The sequence below is a fragment of the Thamnophis sirtalis genome, unplaced genomic scaffold (assembly GCF_051295495.1).
Source record: "Thamnophis sirtalis isolate CommonGarterSnake01/CBP01778 unplaced genomic scaffold, rThaSir2_p1.2 scaffold_10, whole genome shotgun sequence".
NCBI lineage: Eukaryota > Metazoa > Chordata > Lepidosauria > Squamata > Natricidae > Thamnophis > Thamnophis sirtalis.
In genome coordinates, this window is record NW_028261390.1 from 54445376 (window position 1) to 54463843 (window position 18468).

Genomic DNA, 18468 nt, shown 5'->3' on the forward strand with positions numbered 1-18468 from the left:
GATTTAGGTGTGCTCATAGCAGATGACTGCAAAATGAATAAACATTGTGGCTTTGAAGGCAAACAAAATTCTGGGATGCATCACTAGAGAGAGATCACCAACAGGAAAAAATAGGAGGTCCTAATCCTGTTATGTAGGGCTTTAGTCAAATTCCATTTGGAATATTATAAAGTTCTAGAGACCTCACTCAAAAAAAGGTATTTATAAGATTGAGATACCCAGAGAGATTGGAGGAACTGAATAAGTACAGCATGGAGGACAGGAAGGAAAAAAAAGGGTGTGTGTGACATAATTGAAACCTTTAAATATATTGTGTGAATAAGATTCTAGAAGGCAGTATTTTCAATATTAAGCAAAAATCAAGAACATGGGAGCATAACCTCAAACTGAGAAGCTAAAACATAATGTTAGGAAGTATTCACAGAAACGATAGTGGAAGCTTCGAATCAGCTTCTGGCAGAGATAGTGAGTTACTACTCATCAGTAATTGAGTTTAAACATATTTGCGATAAAAACATGTCTTTTATCGACAAAAATTTAAAAAATAAAATAAAAATTACAAATAAAAATAATTAAAAACCAATATTTTTTTTAAAAAAACCCCAAAGGGCAGAATGGATGGACCACTAGGTCGTTTTTCTATTGTCAATTATCTGTTTCAAATGCAGCTGCTCTACCCGGCCCTAGACAGAATACAAACGGTTCTGAATTGTTTCAAGCGTCCCAACGTTAAGGCGCATGAGATGTGCGGCTATATCATTCCCCCCCCCAGAAATACAGTAATTCATGTCAGTTTCTTCCACTTATATTCAAGGTATTGGTTTCCCACGGACCGGCCAAAGTCGCCGCGCACACTGCGCAAGTGAAGGGGCGTGTCTTTACCACCCGTTACCCCGCCCCCGATGGCCATAGGCAGTATATGGGATCCAGTTATTTTTGTGGGACAAACCATCGATGTAGAGAGGGGGGAGACTGATCACGGGCAGCCGCGGTTCATTTTTCTTCTAATTGCTTCCTCCGCACCGCGTTCCGTGGCCGTTCCTCTTCCGCAGCGCCGCCGCTTCCCCCCCCCATCGGCTTGCTGGAGCGTTGGTCCAGTCCAACGGCTCCTGGGCAACAGAATGGACAAGATGGCGGCGGTGCGGCGGTCTTTGGGGCCCCTCTGAAGGTGACTTCCTGCACTGGATTGCGGGCGATGTCGGACTCGGAGTCGGAGGATGAAGGCGCCAACAGGCAGCTCAAGTTCGTGTTGTTGGGCGATGGCGCCTCCGGCAAGGTCAGTCCAGAGAGCGAGGAGGGTGCGGGTCCCCAGGGGCGTATCGGTGTGGGTGTGCGTGTGCGCACACCACGGCCACAGAACCCCTAGTAAAAATGTTTGAATCCCACCACCTTCTTGGGGACGGTTGTCAGGGATTAGGCGGGGTGGAAAGGGAAATGGCTAATCTCATAAACATCTTGGAGGGACGATTAAATTAATCTGTTTGGAAAGGATGTTCATGATGAAGTATTCCCCCTCTAATGAAATTAGGGAACCGTTTCCTTCTTTAAGTGGTATACTGTAATTCCAACATATGTGTTCAATGAGAGCTGGCCCTGTGATGTAAATGCTGTTCTGATTTATGTTGCAATAAAATAGCTCTTTCAGTGCCTTGAAATAACAGTATTCTGGATTTGAAATCTGTGAAGGTGTTGCAAGTTATTCCTTGAAATAAATAAAACGTCGGCATAGCAACAGTATAGCATTGTTGGCTTTATTTTTCTGTTTCAAGTATCTGCTGAATAGGATTCCTCTGATTTGTAAACGTGCCAATGGTTGTAAACATTGTTTTGCTGGGTGCAGAAAGTGCTTCGAGGTAGACTAGTAGAGGACTATTGCCATAGTCTCCAATGAAGGAGGCTGACCTTAGTGGGCACATACATTGTGAGAGAAGCCTGTTTTGACCAACATTTCAATTTGGCTTTTCTATCACAACAGAGAACCCTTGTTATTAGGCAACATAAAAGCGCCATCAATAAAGCATGGTATAGCATATTTGCATTCTTTATCACAGTTTATCATTTCAACGGTTGTCATAATTTCAGTAATAAAAGTCTTTGCATATCAGATGCACAAATAAATGGCTATGGAATGAGACAACTCACCATGGCCATCTCGCTGTGGCCAACTCGCTATTGGACAAGTCCTTGTGGAAAATCCACATGGGATAACTCAATGCGATAAATACTATCCACCACTGTTTCTTGTACATTATTTCTATTGACAAAAATGGAAATAATGTAGAAGAAACAGTGGCAGATAACATTCAGTTGAATTATACCAGATGGATTGTTCCGTGGCAAGATGGCTGCAACAAGTTGGTCATGGCGAGTTGTGCTAGACCTCTGCCTAGGACCAAACCCTAAACCCACGGGCATGTCTCCCAAGAGGGAACTACTCCCATCTAGTGTCATCCAGTCCCTTACAAATGAGGGGACCCTTGTTAATACACCTGGTGTTCATCAGCAACAGCCAAAGGCCTGGGCCTCCAAAGGTCAACTATTCAGCATCTGGTGTGAGCTTGGAACCCCAGAACATACCACTGTTATTAAGTATCAGGAACCTCTTCACCTGTAAAGGCCTGCCCTATGGCTCCTGTTTCTTCCCCTACCCATGACTACCTGGATTGGTTCTCTCACTCTAAACCAGGGCTGCCAAACTCCTGGCCCACAGGCCGGATGCATCATATTCTGGCCACGTCCATGCCCGTTTAGCAAAGGGGGAAAAAGTTGTGATGTGTGTTATGACATCACCGTGATGACGTGAGTTTGACACTCCTCTAAACTTTGTGAGGTGGTCTTCTATTCCCAACCCTGACCTCCCTCCTTCCTGCGCTGTCAACCCTGTCATTCTGTCAATCATACTGATTCACCTCAATCATTCAATGGGTAGGTGGGAGGACGGATACTCCTGGCACCTTGGGGTCCTTGAACCCCCTCCCCCAAATTGCCAAAGTTGCTTCCTGTCAGTCCTAGAGGCTGTTTCTACCAATGTCTGGCCACATCCTTCATGTTATCGCTTTAAACTGTTCAGTGTTTATTTCATCTGTACTTAGTCCTTTTCTATAAGACAGCTAGAACACTTTGGTTCCTGAATATATTCTCTTTATATGAATATTTTTTCCTCTACTTTTGTTTATGAAGAATTTTACTCTAATAATTCCCTCTTCCTTTTAATCTCATTTGCTTATACTAGAGGTCTGTAAATTATCTGACTTACATTAGAGTAGCCATCCATTTTCCTGTAAATTTTCAGTTTAAATAAAAATCTTTTAAATATTTTTCCAATTTAACTGATTTAATTCTTAATTTAAATAGTTATTATATTTTTAAATAATGACTTTTACAAAGATTAGTGGTGGTTTACAGTTAAAAATGAAATAATTAAACATCAATAAATAACAACACAAATAGTCCTATTAGCATTATTATAATAAAGACTCACTATTAAAACTATTATTATTAGGTCTACTGATGTTTAGATTTTAACCTCTAAAACGGATCCACAATCTGTGAGCTGAGACCCACTACTGGATCATGGGCTTTTTGCAACCGGGCTGCGTAAATGCAGGCCCACTTGTACGAGCAGCGTGTGCCAGTCCTTGCAGCCCCACTCATGCAAAGGAGGGGGGGCACCAGTGCTCACACCCCCACTTGTGTGAGCGTGGGCATCAGTGCTCGCAGCCCTACTTGTGCAAGTTGTGTGCTTGACCACCGCTCACTCAAAGCTGTGTGCACTGCACCTCGCACAAAACCATCCCCTCCCACCCCCTCCACCATGCTGGGCCAACACCAACAGCTTGGGGAATGTTGCTCTAAAAGGTCTTTTTGAATTTGTTTTTTCTATAGCTTTTCTGAAGCTAGGAGTAATTATGTCACCGGGATTGCCAGTGAAAGGCTATTCCAGAGGTTCAGTGCAACGTTTGAAAAGCACAGGTCTCTTGTTCTCCCAAGTATCTACTCTAGGAAGAGGTTCATTATTTATACTGTGGATATGTGTCCTGTATGGGGAATCACTTTCAAGCAGACAGTCCCTCCCAGACCTGAGTGCCAAATAGATTTTGTAGGTTAAAATCAGATTTTATGCCCAGACGTTTATTCCAGCCAATGCAGAGCCTACTTACTGGCTGCACTACGTTTTGCATCTTATGAAAACTTAGTTGGGTTCCATGAGAGAATAAAGCTTAAAAAAGGTCACAGAGCGCAGTGCGAGAGGCCATGGCAGTGCTGTGCAAAGAAGAAAGAGCAGGGCCTGTCAGCTGACATTCAGAAGTCCTCCATTCCCTTTGGCTTTTGTTCTCATGCAGACCTATTATTCTGTAAGAGTCCCAGAGGCAGGCAAAAATAATGTTTTTTAAGCTAACAGGTTATATGACCTGAACATCTTTGAAAACCTTTTAGTCAAGAGGGCTTCCAAATCTCTGGGGAGTAGTTCCTCATCCAGAGTCACCACTGGTCAGCTGCAGCTATGCGCTCTGTCCGCCTGAGGCGGTCCTGCAGCTGTGTCTCAACTGATCCATGCTCATCCAATTGATCATCTGCTTGCTCCCCCTGCGACTGCTCCACCACATTTGGTCTTGCTGATCCCATCTCGGGGTCACTGGCTGCCTCCATATGTGCTGTACCTCCTCCCTGATGTGCCTGGGATCGGCTCATCCTCCAAGCTGGTGTTCGGAGAGGCATTTAGAGAAGCGTCCAAGGAGGCCATCATCACAAGTGTTTCCTCCATTTCATTTGGAGTAAGAGTGTGCACTTGGATATCATCTATTTGAATGGACAGGATTCTTTTATTGGGTTAATTAGTTATATCCTTTTTGAGTATTAATGCCATTCCATTCTTTCATATGATCCCAAATTTTGAATACAATCATTTAAAATGATTTCCCATTTCAGCCTACCTAAACATTCAGTTTAATATACTTCATTTCCTATTTTATATTTTAATAGTACTTTCTACATTGGTTCATACTTCCTGCTTTCCATATTTTTATTTTATTTTTCATTTTTTCTCATTGATATTCTGTAAGGCAACAAGAAACAATAGAATAATATATCTCAACATTCAGCGATAGGTTACATCATAGTTAATTTATAAATAGAAGAGTTATTCACATAATTTTTATAATCTTTCCAGATCCAATAAGAATTTTGAGAATTCTATTATTAAATGTTTCAATAACAGCAGTTGTAATGGAACCTGCCCATTATGGTTGAAAGTTGTGATGGCAAGATGGCCTTGCTTAACTATAATTATCTCATCCCTGCTCTCTTTGATGCAGTCATTAAATAACTGTACATTGTCATTAAATGGAACACAAGGTGTCTTGGATGAGGGGAGACTTGGGGAGGCCTGCCACACCCCTGATCCAAAAAGGAGGCAGACAAGCAACAAAAAGTTTTGCAAAGGCAAAAATATCTTTGGGGGAAGAGCCCAGTTAGAGTAGGGCCCATGCTTGAGTGGCTTCCATATAACCTATGTGTTTGGCTGTGAGAAGCCCTGATGGATTTGTGAAACATCAATGAGGAAGCTTAGTGATTCATTCACGGATGGCATTTATGCCATGCTCGTGGACTAGATCTCTGTGGTGATTGGTTAGCAGTCAAGAGTCTGCAGGCCTCTACTGGGTTTTGCTAATCTTTTTATTAATAAAAATAGTCTGAGGAAGACAGCAGCTCCAGGATGAGTGTCTCAAAACATTTCCCATGCTTTACCTCCTCTCTCCGCCACAAACCCATATGTTTTCAATAAAGAAAACAGTCTCCCCACACAAAAGCTTAAAAGATACCTAATCAGTTTATTGATAAGGAAGATAAATGTTGATTTTATAAAAAATGAATAGTAGTTAGCAATTTTCTGATAGGACTATATACTTTTTGGAATGAAACATGATTGATCAGAATGAATAATCTTCCCTATAACTAATATGATTGGCTTAAATTATAAATGATATAATTTAAATATGTAATTATATAAATTATAAAATAGTTCAATAAATAATTGATTATCAAGATTTAAAAAAATGGGCATATAAGAAGAAATTTCTAATGGGTCTTTTTACCTGGTTTGGTAAACAGGATAGAACAGTGCCAGGATAAGGGAAGACAATTTTCCTGATATAGTACATGGCTTAATGTCAAAAATTCTAGTATAAGAATATCCAAATGCCTTACAGAATTTGTCTGGTAACTCATCAGGGTCTGGAGTTGCTAATGGAAAATCTTAAAAAATATATTCAGCTTTTGATTGTGAAATCTCAAGTATTGAAGTATTGAGCATCCATTAAAAATAATTATGGACAATTCAGTTTGTTGAGATGTTAGTTGATTTTTTCCCCTCTTGCATGTTTTCAGAAGTGTATAGCTCCATAAACATCTCTACAGAATTTATACTAATATTTTTAGTATTAGTTATAATATGACTTTTGGCATTTGTTATTCCATTATAGATCTTTCACTTTTTAAAACTTATTTGCCAGTAAACTTGAATATTATTGTCAGATTCTTGTATTTTTTTAAAGATTAAAATATGGGTTGATATTTGGTGAATTTCTTGTCAGATTCTTGTATTTTAAGATTAAAATATGGGTTGATCCCCTCCCCCCCCCGGATATTTTGATTGGAAATGTCCTTGTAAACCTAGGAATTCTTTCAGTACTGACACTTTCAATGAATAAGTGTCTTTACTCTTGTCTGTTTACATCATCAGCTCCAGGTCTGTTTGTGAAAGTTCAGTGTCTGTCCAGTATGTTCTGACCTTTGACATCCACAGTTGTTGTTTCAGCTGTGTCCATGAGGTGTTCTTGATCATACAGTGCCGCTTTCCAAGTTTGATTGGAAGTTTGTTGTGTTGGTTTGGTTCGCTTTCTTCATATCTGCTATGTCCCACTTGCCCTTATTCCCATTTGCTCATACTAGCAAGGGTTACCTTAGTTCATCCCACCATCACTGAGCCCTCCCACCTAGTCTGAGCAGAAGTCCACCGAGAAAGAAGTTTTATAAAACTCAAAAGTAAAACTTTACTGAAGAAGGAAGTCTGAACTCCTTTTCTAATGGTAGAAAAGTAAAGAGTAAGTAATTGCCAATGGTATATTCCTTAGCTTGGGTGCAATTCAGAATGTTATTACTTGTAAACTTCACCTCCATTTTGATCATTAGGTACCTGTATATGCAAATTGGAAAAAAATATGTATTTAGAATTACAGCAGGAAATAATGACTTGCCAACTGATAATGTAATTTAGTTTGGTAATAATACATCAGATATTTTTTTCTATGTGCTATGCATGGGTTTATTTCTAGAAATATAAATCAAACAATGTATATGTATACATATATTTTCAGTACAAATTCAAAATAGAGATATTTGGAAATATTTTACTGTGGGTAGGTGAAACACTGAAGACAAAAAGAAGCCTGAAGAAAACTATGCAAAAAGACAGTGATTGTAGGTCAGTTAATTAAATGAAGGGCAGGAATAGAAATGTTGGTGTGATTCATTGTTTTAGGAACTTTAGGCTAGAGCTAGTTCAGTCTAGTATTGAAGGCACTAGGCTAGAAACTAGGCATGGAAAACACATGGGTGACTTAGGCCCAGTTCCTCTCTCTCAATCTAACTTACCTCACAGGGTTGTTATTTCATATATAAAGTTTTTTATTTTTTCATTTTCATAACAAATAACCCACATGTATACTATTATATAACCAACATCATATTATATTGTTAAATGTTTACATCAATTTGTCTTACCATCAACTCCCAGAAACAATTATTGGCTCTTCTGCTCTCCTTATACCATATTTGTACCCTATCCATCACTTTCTTCTCCCTCTCTCCTTCTCCTCCCTACCTCCTTTCTTCCTTCTGTCGTCCTTCTCTACTTCCCCTTCCTCTCTCCTTCTCCTCTCTCCCCTTTCCACTCTTCCTTTCTCTCCTCCTCTCCTCCCTCTGCCCTCTCTCCTATCCCTTTCCTTCCCTCTCTCCTCTACTTCACACTCTTCATCTCATTTACTTGGTGTATTTCAGCCTCTGAATGAGCTCCATTTTATGTTAATGGTATTTATAATTCCTTTTCAATATACATATTTAATTTTAACATATATCTTCCTCTTTTTTTAAAAGAAAAAAAGTATACATATATAGTAATTGTATTTTTAAACACCACCCCCAGCCTATTTTTGGCTGAGATGTAGACCTGGTTACGATTCCCAGCTATTCTCATCATTATATTTATATAGTTATGCATCCTTACACGCCCCAAATTTGTAGTTCTGTCTTTATAATCTCAATAATTTCCCATTGTAAGTATATTTCATGTTCCCTCTCCATTTTCCATATCTTGACTTAGCTTACCCTTAATTGTCTTAATCCTTACTGTTCAATGTTCATTACAATTCCATCAATCTATATAGAATAACAAGTGGTACTCACTTTGTTCATCATGTTAGGAGTTCTATATACATCCATATTTAATATATTTTAACCTATACTTAATTGTCCTTCCATTGTCATATTCAATCAATTAGCAGTTTAATTATCATGTATAAAAGTGAATCACATACCTCTGCTTTATATTCTCAACATAACAGTTTCATATTTGTCCATATTCCATATATTTTAACCTTTATTTAATTATCTTTCCATTATCATATTCAATCAGTTAGCAACTCAGTTTTATTATCATATATAGGAGTAAACCACATATCTCAGCTTAATAATTCACATATAACAATTTCTAATTGTCTTATTTTTTTCCTAGTAAGTCTTTTGTCCAATTTCTCTATTCCTGTCTTCTCTCTTTTCTTTGTTTTGACCTGTCCACCCTCTTCAATTTTCCCCAAGCCACGGTCAAACCCAGTTAAATCTTTTGTATTTCCCTTTGTTGAGGCTTAACCCCCCTCTTCAGTTTTCCCTATGCCACTGTCAAACTCAGTGAGATCTTTTGTCTGCTTTTTATTTCTTTTTGTTGGGACACATCCCACCTTTTCAATTTTCCCTATACCAGTGTCAAACCCAATGAAGTTTTGTGTCTGCTTTTTATTTTCCACCATTTCTACCCCTTCATTACCCCTTCTTCTTTCTTCACTTCTTCCTTCACTTCTTGCTTCTCCTCAATATCTAACTTCAAAATTCTATTTAGACTTGATTTTAATGATTTATGTAGTTCTTCAAATTCCCATCTTTCCATAATGTTCAGTTCCAAAATTACAGTTAGTTATACAGTTCTTATTTCAGAGTTCTAGTCCACCTTAAATTTAGCTAGTTCAGCTGATGTAGAGAGGAAGAGAGGCGGAAGCCATCTTGATCCTTTGTTCTTCCTTCGCCCCCCCCCAAAAAAAAATCCTGAAAAAAAACTTGGTACTTTCCCAGCTCTTGATTTTATCGCCCCCCCCCCCCTTGTTACCTTAATGTCCAGTTCCAAAATTGCAGTTAGTTATACAGTTATTTCAGAGTTCTGGTCCACCTTAAATTTAGTTAATTCAGGTAATGTGAAGAAGAAGAGAAGCGGGAGCCATCTTGATCTTTTGTTCTCTCTTCGGGAAAAAAACAACAAGCTTCATATTTTCCCGGTTCTTAATTCTATTATTATTTTTTCCCTTGTTACCTTCCACCTCTCGTTGGTTATAGTTGCTCAAAATATATTAATTGGAACAAACTTGAATACAGCAAATCTCTGGTATGTTTCTCTTTGCCTCCTGCTTTTCCAAATTCTGATTTATGGCAATTGGTTAATTAAAACTTCCTGCTCAAAGTTTCGCATTCCATTTGCCATGCTCAGGCAAGATGAGGTTATCAGTGAGAAAATCGTGCTTTTTTCTTGATTCCCCTTCCCCCATTACATTCCACTTCTCATTAATTGGAGTTGCTTAAGATATGTTAGAAGAAACTCGAATGAAGCAAATCTCCTTGGTATGTTTTGGATTCCGTTTCATCCTCCCAATCTCTTTTAAAAACACAACCTTTTCAAGTCCAAATCCAAATTTAAAGTTTGTGTTTGAATGGGTTTGTCACTTTTCTGCTTTCTCCTTTCTGTCTAAATTGTTTAAAGCAAATGGCTCTTTTGGGCTAGTGATTCAACCCTCGATTTCCGCCCTTCTTTCTTTTTGCCCAAATCCCGATTTGTCCATCAATATTATTTATACTCTCAAGGTTCTTTGCCTTTTCCAAATTCTGATTTATGACTGTGGGTTAATTAGATCTTCTTACCAGGCTTTCATCTCGTCTCCTGCACGCTACTTTTCAGTTGGCCTGAAGTCAGCTTCTTGTGCAGCCATGTTGCCATGCTGCCACCCTGGCACCGATTCAGAGAGCAAATCTCTGACCTATGAGGGACCTGTTGTACTCCCTCTGGGTCTGATGAGATGCTGCCCCTTCTTCACCCCCCCCAGGATGTTCTGAACCAAAAAGGATCTCAGCATTGATTTGTCAGACAAAGTTCATGTGAGGCTCCAGCTGGAGAACTTTCGGTCGAATTCTACAGGGTTGTTATTAAGGGAAAACTATAACAAGTATTAGGTATGTTCGCTGCTTTCAATTTATAATAATAATAATAAAGGTGGGATTTTTAGATTTTAAAAAATCTAAAATACTGTATTTTTCAGAGTATAAGATGCACTGGAGTATAAGATGCACCAAGATTTTGAAGAGGCAAATTAAAAAAAAAGTTTTTGCATTCTACAAACCTCCCCAAAACATTTCTTTTTTTGCAAAAACGGGCCCGTTTTTTTTAAAGGCATGCATAGTCTTTAGGAGGCTTGTAGAGTGTTCCTGGGGGTGCGAGTGGGCCCAAAAACGAGCAAAAAACGGCCCAGGAGCACTCTGGAAGCCTCCTAAAGGCTATTCATGGCCATTTTGGTTAAGGAGGCGGGGTTTCAGGAGGCAAAAAGATGCTGTATTCAGTGTATAAGATGCACCCAGATTTTCAGCCTCTTTTTTGAGGGAAAAGGTGTGTCATATACTCCAAAAAATACGGTAAATACCTTTTGACCTGAAAGTGAGATACAGTTCAAATTTAGTCCAACTCCATGTTGTTTTCAGGGAGTTTCTTTTTTAAAAAGAAAGAATGGTGAGAAGGATTGTTGCTGAAAGTGATCTAACCTCTTTTCAGCAATGGCATTCATTGCTTTCTTTCATGTTCCACAGGCAATGTTTAAAAGAATGAAGAACAGGTATGCATTCCCCTCTCTTCCTTATTCCACTTAGCCAGTATATTTCAGTCAAGCTTCAGGAGGTGGCAATTCCTTTTTGTAATATTCCGCATTGCAATATTTTTTATTTATTGTTAGTATTTAGTTAATTGATTAGTTAATATTTGATGTGATCCTAAGAACTGTGATGATGGCTAAAGTTTTTGCAGTATTACAAAATTGCTTTATTACCGTAAGTAAAAGAAATAAAATATTAGAAATAATAGAGTTTAAATTTGGATTTTTTGTTCATTGCTTCTGAATTAGATATAATTTTCTTTTTAGACCTCCTTAGCTACTCGTTTTGTTCACGATTCTTTTGGAAAGCAATACAAGCAAACCATAGGACTTGACTTCTTTTTGAAAAGAATAACACTCCCAGGTAAGATGAAATTAGAATACACTATATAAAAACAGGAGTAAGAGTTAAGTATTCAGGAGAGCATAATACAATTTAATACTTCAAGAATGTGAATAAAACTTTAATGGAATAAGAACCCATATCTTGGGCTGGGAGTTGGACTAGAAGACCTCCAAGGTCTCTTCCAGCCCTATGATTCTATGATTCCACTAACAAAGTTCATTGCTAAATACGTTTGTATCGTTGCACTATTTTATGTTTTGCACATACTATTTGAGATTATTATATCTTTGATTTGGAACATGAATATGTAAATTCAGGAAAAGTAGAACTTGAAACAACTTAATCAAATTCTCCTTGCAGTCTCACATGAAAATCTTGCTGTTATTATTGTGGGTGTTAGCATAAAACAAACAAAGCACAGCTGAATTAATAATGCATGGGCTTGTACTTTTCTCACCTTAGTAAAAGGATATCTTCGTTACGTCGCACATAAGCCTTGTTCATCTCCTTTCAGCTGGCAATTTCCCTGGGTCATTGGATACGAGCCTGCATAGCAAAAACCTACAAATTGCAGTCTATACCACCACCAAGACATATCAATGGTTGGATAACCATTTGTCTGAAATGGCATAGGGTTTCCTATCCAGGCAGGAGGTTGGACTAGAAGATCTCTAAGGTCCCTTCCAACTCTGTTATTCTATTTTATCACTGCTCACTCCACCAGGAGGGAGCAACATGGGCAACACAGGCTTCATTGGAAGAGGTCTGTCAAGCCGCCACGTGGGCTTTTCTGTCCCCATTTATCCGCCATTATAAATTGGGTAGCTATGCATCGGTGGACGCTGCCTTTGCTAGGTAGGTTTTGCAACAGGTTCACACAAGCCAGGGGACTTTGGCCCAGACAACGACCCACCCGTGAGGACAGGCTTTGCTATGCCCCATTCCTGGATGTTATCTCCACCAACAATGGAGAATGGGTGTTGGTCTTATCTGAAACGCCTGTTCTCTGGGTGGTGACCGGGCCTGGGTCCAATAGGAGACATTTTTTCATCATCACACGTCTGTCTGCAGTGACACCTTCGTCAAAAGCTGGGAGGAGCTACCAGAGGAGGTGTAACATTAAAGATTGCAGACTCAGTCCGATTGGATAACAGACAGAGTTAAACTATTCCTGGATGCTATCTCCGCTGCCCAAAGAATGGCCATCCCAGGTAAAACCAATGCCCAATCTCTTTTTAGTCCACTGTCCAGAATTCATTAATTCAAAAATCCAAACTTTGAAGTCACAATTTTAAATGTCCCATCAATAGTCAGTCCAACAATTTAAATTCACCAGGAGGTTATCCACGCCTCTACAAATTACCTTACATATTCAATAATAATCAGTGATGTTCAGGGGCTCTTAACTGAAGTCCTTAGTTAATAATCACATTTCTAGTGGTCTTAGAGTAGATCTGTGTCGAATAAATATTTTCAGTTTTTTTGAATAGTTATTTCCAAGCTTGCATATTTCCCTTTTCCTCAGCAGATGATGAATTGCTTCAGATGGATGCTTCAGCTTCTTTGCAATATTGTTGACTGTTCCAATTTCAATTATTTTTAAATTATAAATCCAATAATTAGGTAATTTCTTTTTTGTAAAAAGAAATTTGGGATTTTAATTCCAGCATTTTAAATTGTTCTCAATATCACATCTTTTAAATTTGAGAACCAAGTTTCTATTTATCACATAAAAAACAGATTTTTTTTCCATTAATTCTCTGATTTTTTTGTGTGTGCCCGGTCGCCGCTTCAACAAATAGCTTTAAATATACTTTTCCCTTGGATTTCTGGGGACAACTTCCAATCAAAAAAATATTTTCTCACCCAGATCACACTCCATCCACTTTCTCCACTCCAGCACAGTCTTGGGTATTCAGGCTATCCCTGGCTTCATGGTGGCCATTTTGGCTGCCACTGTTCCTCGTCTTCAGATGAGGGGGCTTTCCAAGTCAGGGAGGAGAGATGCGGCTCTCCTCTACCTGCCAGGCAGTCCCTGTTTACTTCACGACCCTTTCAGGGTGGCTATGGTCCAAATTTGGACCCTCCGACAGGGAGAGGCCAGAGCTGACCACAGAGCTCGCAGATCAGGCTTCCAATGGCACCGGAAGTACAACCGGAAATCTCCGATTTATTTATTTAGCACCCTTGTCTATTTACCCATGGGGAAACGTTGTTTGCCCATTGGCATGAATGTCTACATGCCTTACATCAGAAATGTTGTAAGGTACCATATTTACTTAGAGACATGGGTGAAATATTGATGATTTTGTATACCAGCTACAGCTATCTTTTTAAATAGGCATTTAGCAATATTAACATTAACCCACTTTCTTCTGCAGCTAGAAATGTAGGGATCATTTGTCTGGCCACCCTCTTCTCGAAGGACTAAATTGTTTCCTTGCAGCAATTTTATACAAAAAAATTAACGAACCAAGTTGCTTATTGTGAACCGCCTTTTTTGTTAGTTCCACTAAAGATTTGAAACAAATATGAGCTTAATTACCATATTAACATCAAAATGAGAAGTTTATTATACAAATAATATTGGATAGTTCAAATAAATGATTATTTTTTGAAAATTTGCAAAGGTGAATGAAATGAAATCACTGTTTTTTAAAGTTAATAAATTAGTAGGTTTCGTTATGCATTTGTGTTAGATACAGTTCAGTCTCAAAAGTCATTTTCTTCATGTGACTAAAAGCCTCCTTTACTCTCCTTTGAGGGTGGTACTGTACATTCAACAGCAAGACTATATTGCTGTTGAAATATGTACCTGATTGGGGCTTTTGAGGGGAGTGGACTGATGTAGATCAGTATAATGGGAAAAATACTACTTTGTTTAAATTCCACCTATCTGTATTAGGTTGTTCAGTGTGAAAGATATAAACAGTAGTGGTGTACAAAACATTTCAAGCTAGTAATGGGCACATTTTGTGCCTGGAACAGTTCCAAAATGGCAGAATGATATTTGAATGCTTCTGGTACTGCTGTTCCAAATTTGAAATAGAGAAGGAGGTAGAGAGATGAGAATCTGAAGATTCTATGGTATATAGCAGATTTTTAACTGCTATAAAAGGCAGCCAAATTAAACTTCACTGATTTCAGCTTGTTAATTTTCAAAAACAATTGAGAAAACAATACATTTAAATGTGCATGGGGTGTGTGTGTGTGTGTGTGTGTGTGTGTGTCATGTTGTTTGATCAGGTGTAAATACTTATCAACAGATAATGATGAAATTGCAAAGAAAAGTTTATGTGCAACTTTTTTTCTCTTAATATAAAAAGGCTTTCTTTTTCATTTTTCATCAACAGGAAAAATTGCTGTGGAGGAAAGTGAAAAAAGCTTCTCTTGATAACATGCACACTTATATCTTTTTTTTTTTTGATCGCATTACTAACAAAGGGAAAGATTTTTACCCATGAATATTTGCTGGATGGCTATTAACAAATGGTGAAAATAATAATTTGTGACATAGTAACTAGCAAAATTACATTACATTTTGTTTATAGGCTTGTATCCAAAATCTACTTTATGCCTGCCAATTTGGTGTTTTATTTTTTATTTTTGTTTCTAAAGCACTGCAGAAAAAACATGTGATATGGCTGAGACGGAGTGTAAATTGCCATCCAGTCAGGATCCCCCCCCTCCATAACCAATGTATTGTTAGGCAGGCTGAATCCTTCCTAGAACCCCCAGTGCATTTATTACTGTACCATTGGTAGAGGGTGAATGTGCTCCATGAGCTGTTGTTTTTTTGTTTGTATGGCATACCATGCCTTTAATCACATTACCACCTAAAGAGGTGGGATTTCTTTAAGATGAAGTAGTTAACAGTTTTAGAGCATTTATTTTATGCCTGACAATTTTAAGAACCTAAATGTAGCTGCTAATCCATTTTTTTGCCCAGTTTAAAAGGCCATAATCATTTGGGAATAACAGAATAATTGTCTTCTGTGGATATTGTGCTGGCCCTGCCCTTCAGACTGCCACCAGATGCAGTGAAGAGGAAGCATGGATGCTGAGAAGGGTCACTGCATCTGGTGGCATCTGAAGGGCTTTGCTGTAGAATGCAACACCCCCCCCCCTTCCTTGGGAACTTAATAAAGATACTGCCATCTGCCATCTTGAGTAGCTCATCTTTTAAACTAATAAACTAGTTCTGTGATGCAACCTGTGTTTGATAATTTGGGTTATTAAGACTGCAATACTGTACTTTTCTTTGGAAGTAAGTAACATTGATTTAAGGGAGGGTTATGAGTAGATATATGTCAGGACAGCACTACCAGAGCTTTTCATCTTGAGCAAAATTTTATGTTTCACTTTATAACATTTAAAATGTTTTAAATATCATTTTGTATTTCAATATTTTATTTTAGTTTCATGGCTTAGAAAACATTAGCTGGGCAGCCAAATAAATCTGCATTTCAAATTAACGTTCTATGTAAAAACAATTTGTCAGTGTATTATGTACAAACTGCTGCTTAAAAAACAAGTGACACCTCTTAATGAATTTCAGCATTCTTTGAAATTTGATATATTACAGCCAACCATGTGTTGTGTGCAGTAAAAAAGCTTGTTGCTAATCTTACTTACCTTTTACAAGACAATAAAATTAGTGATGAACGCATATAGGTATATTGTATAGGGTTTCAATATTGAATTGTAAAGATTATTTATATTTGATTCTGTAACTCAGCTATGCCTTATACATCAACTTTTTGTTTCCCTTTTCCGTTTTCCAGGAAATATAAATGTTACTCTTCATGTATGGGATATTGGAGGCCAAACAATAGGAAGCAAGATGTTAGACAAATATATCTATGGTGCACAGGTATGGTTAAAGAAGTATAAACTACCATAGTTTCTTACTGTTGGTTTTCCCAGAATGTTTATTTAAAAAATAATAATTTACAACACAACTTTAACTGAATATGAAAATATGAATATATAAATGAAATTTATTTGAACATTCATTTTGCAGATCAAGGGTTATTTTGGGCAGTGCTAGAACAGTACTTTTTTATGAATGAGATGAATCCCTAATAGCTCTCTGAAACAGATGTTGCTTGGTCTATATCAGTGATGGCTAACCTTTTTTGGTTCCCATGCCAAAAGAGGAGGAGTGCAGGGGGGTCTTGCGCGGGCGTACCACACCATAATGCTATGCGCGCAACCCAGCACACATGCACGTGTGCCCCCCCGCGTGCATGCACCTCCTGCTTTTGGCGCATTTTTTTTGCCCTCCCCAGGCTCCAGAGACTTTCTAGGAGCCTGGGGAGGGCGAAAACAGTCGCCCCCCGGAGGCCCTCCAGAGGCTTCAGGAGCTTCCTTGAAGCCTCTGGAGGGCAAAAAATGAACCTACGGGGAACCCGGAAGTTCGCGAATGATGGCTTCCGGTTTGTCCGTAGATCCGTTTTTCGACCTCTGGAGTTTTCAGGAGGCTTCTTCCGTTGATTTGGAAATATCTTTAGGTTGTTGTCATGTTGAAAGGTACATTCTTCCTCATCTTCAGCATTTTAGCAGAGAATTGAAGGTTTTGTGCCAAAATTAACTGATATTTGGAACTGTACACAATTTCCTATACATTGACTAAAGTCCCAGTTCCAGCTGAAGAAAAACAGCCCTGAAGCATAATGCTGACCCCACTATGCTTCACTGTAAGTATGGTGTACTTTTGGTGATATGCAGTATTGTTTTTGTGCAAAATATACTTTTTGGGAATTACTGCCAAAAGGCATTGCACTGGGAGGCCTTCGTAGATACCAATAACATTAAGTTGCGTGTCTTGCTCCAGTGAGAGGGGTACAGGCTGGGAGCTTGACAGCCAGGGAAGACGGGGTTTTAGAGTGCAAAGGAGGACGGGGCAATCTCCCCCTCCCTCTTCTGTACTGCTTCAGGGTCACCATGGAGCTTGTGCAGGACAGCCTGAAAAGTGCAGCACAGCCTGAAATCGATGATGAGCAAGGTGCTCTGGAGGTCATAGATCTGGGCCAAATTGCCTTTTGCCAGGCAGGAGCAGCCCAGTAGGGCGGCCAAGAGCAGTGCGGCCATGAAATCAAAGAATTCCCACGAGGCCAGAAGCAGCAGGTGCAGCAGGCCCAGCAGCTGGGCAGATATTTGAAGATGAGAACAGAGAATACTTGTTTATCTTAAGCCACCTTTCGTTTAATGATAAGCACTGTTTTGATTGATAGTCTGATTCAATTTTAATCTCATATTAATTGTTAAGATTTTAAAGTAGGGAGCCATAAAATGCCCTGATTTATGTTACTTTTTTGATGAATATTGTTTTCATGAAAACAGTATTTCTAGCAACTTTATGGATATCCATGATCTAGATCAGTGATGGCAAACCTTTTTCACCTTGGGTGCCAAAAGCATGTGCACGCTTTTGGTACCTGAGACAACAGAGCCTGTGCTGCCGCCCTCCAGCTGCTTTCTCTGCGGCAAGGAGTGCCATAGAGCAGCCGACTGCCAAGCACCCTGACCAATGTCCAGGCCCATGCAGTGCAGAAGCAAAAGATCCCACGAAGCCACTAAGCCGGCCCTTAAGGGAGTAGAAGTCATTGAATTCACCCAGTTGCAAGGCAACTCTGATCAAGCTTCCCAATCTTGGAATGGAGAGCAACTGCAGGACAAATGAGCCCTTGATAAGTCACCCTATCATACCTGTAACAATCACAGTTGAATTAAGTGTACTTTCCTGGGGCGAAAGGAAAACTGAATTGCATTATTGACTCAGGCTGCACCAGGTACCTGGTCAGCCCTGACATAATGGAGAAACTGGAGATACGACTCAAGGAACTAAAGGTCCCTGTGACATTTTTTCATCTAGATGGCTCA

At 39.0% G+C, this 18468-nt stretch overlaps 1 protein-coding gene across 4 annotated transcripts in view; it reads left to right on the forward strand.

Annotated features, from left to right (window-relative positions):
• Window positions 1–937: 937 nt before the first annotated feature.
• The window catches only part of RAB28 (RAB28, member RAS oncogene family), a 131941-nt gene continuing 114410 nt past the window's right edge, over window positions 938–18468 (forward strand). For 3 of the 4 annotated variants that reach the window (XM_087724637.1, XM_087724636.1, XM_087724635.1), the window contains exons 1-3: window positions 938–1276; window positions 11505–11601; window positions 16368–16456. In XM_087724637.1, coding sequence (XP_087580763.1) covers window positions 1196–1276; window positions 11505–11601; window positions 16368–16456 — 267 coding nt within the window. In that variant the 5' untranslated portion in view covers window positions 938–1195. The remainder of the gene's footprint in view (window positions 1277–11504; window positions 11602–16367; window positions 16457–18468) is intronic. The other variant, XM_087724634.1, reaches the window with a different exon arrangement.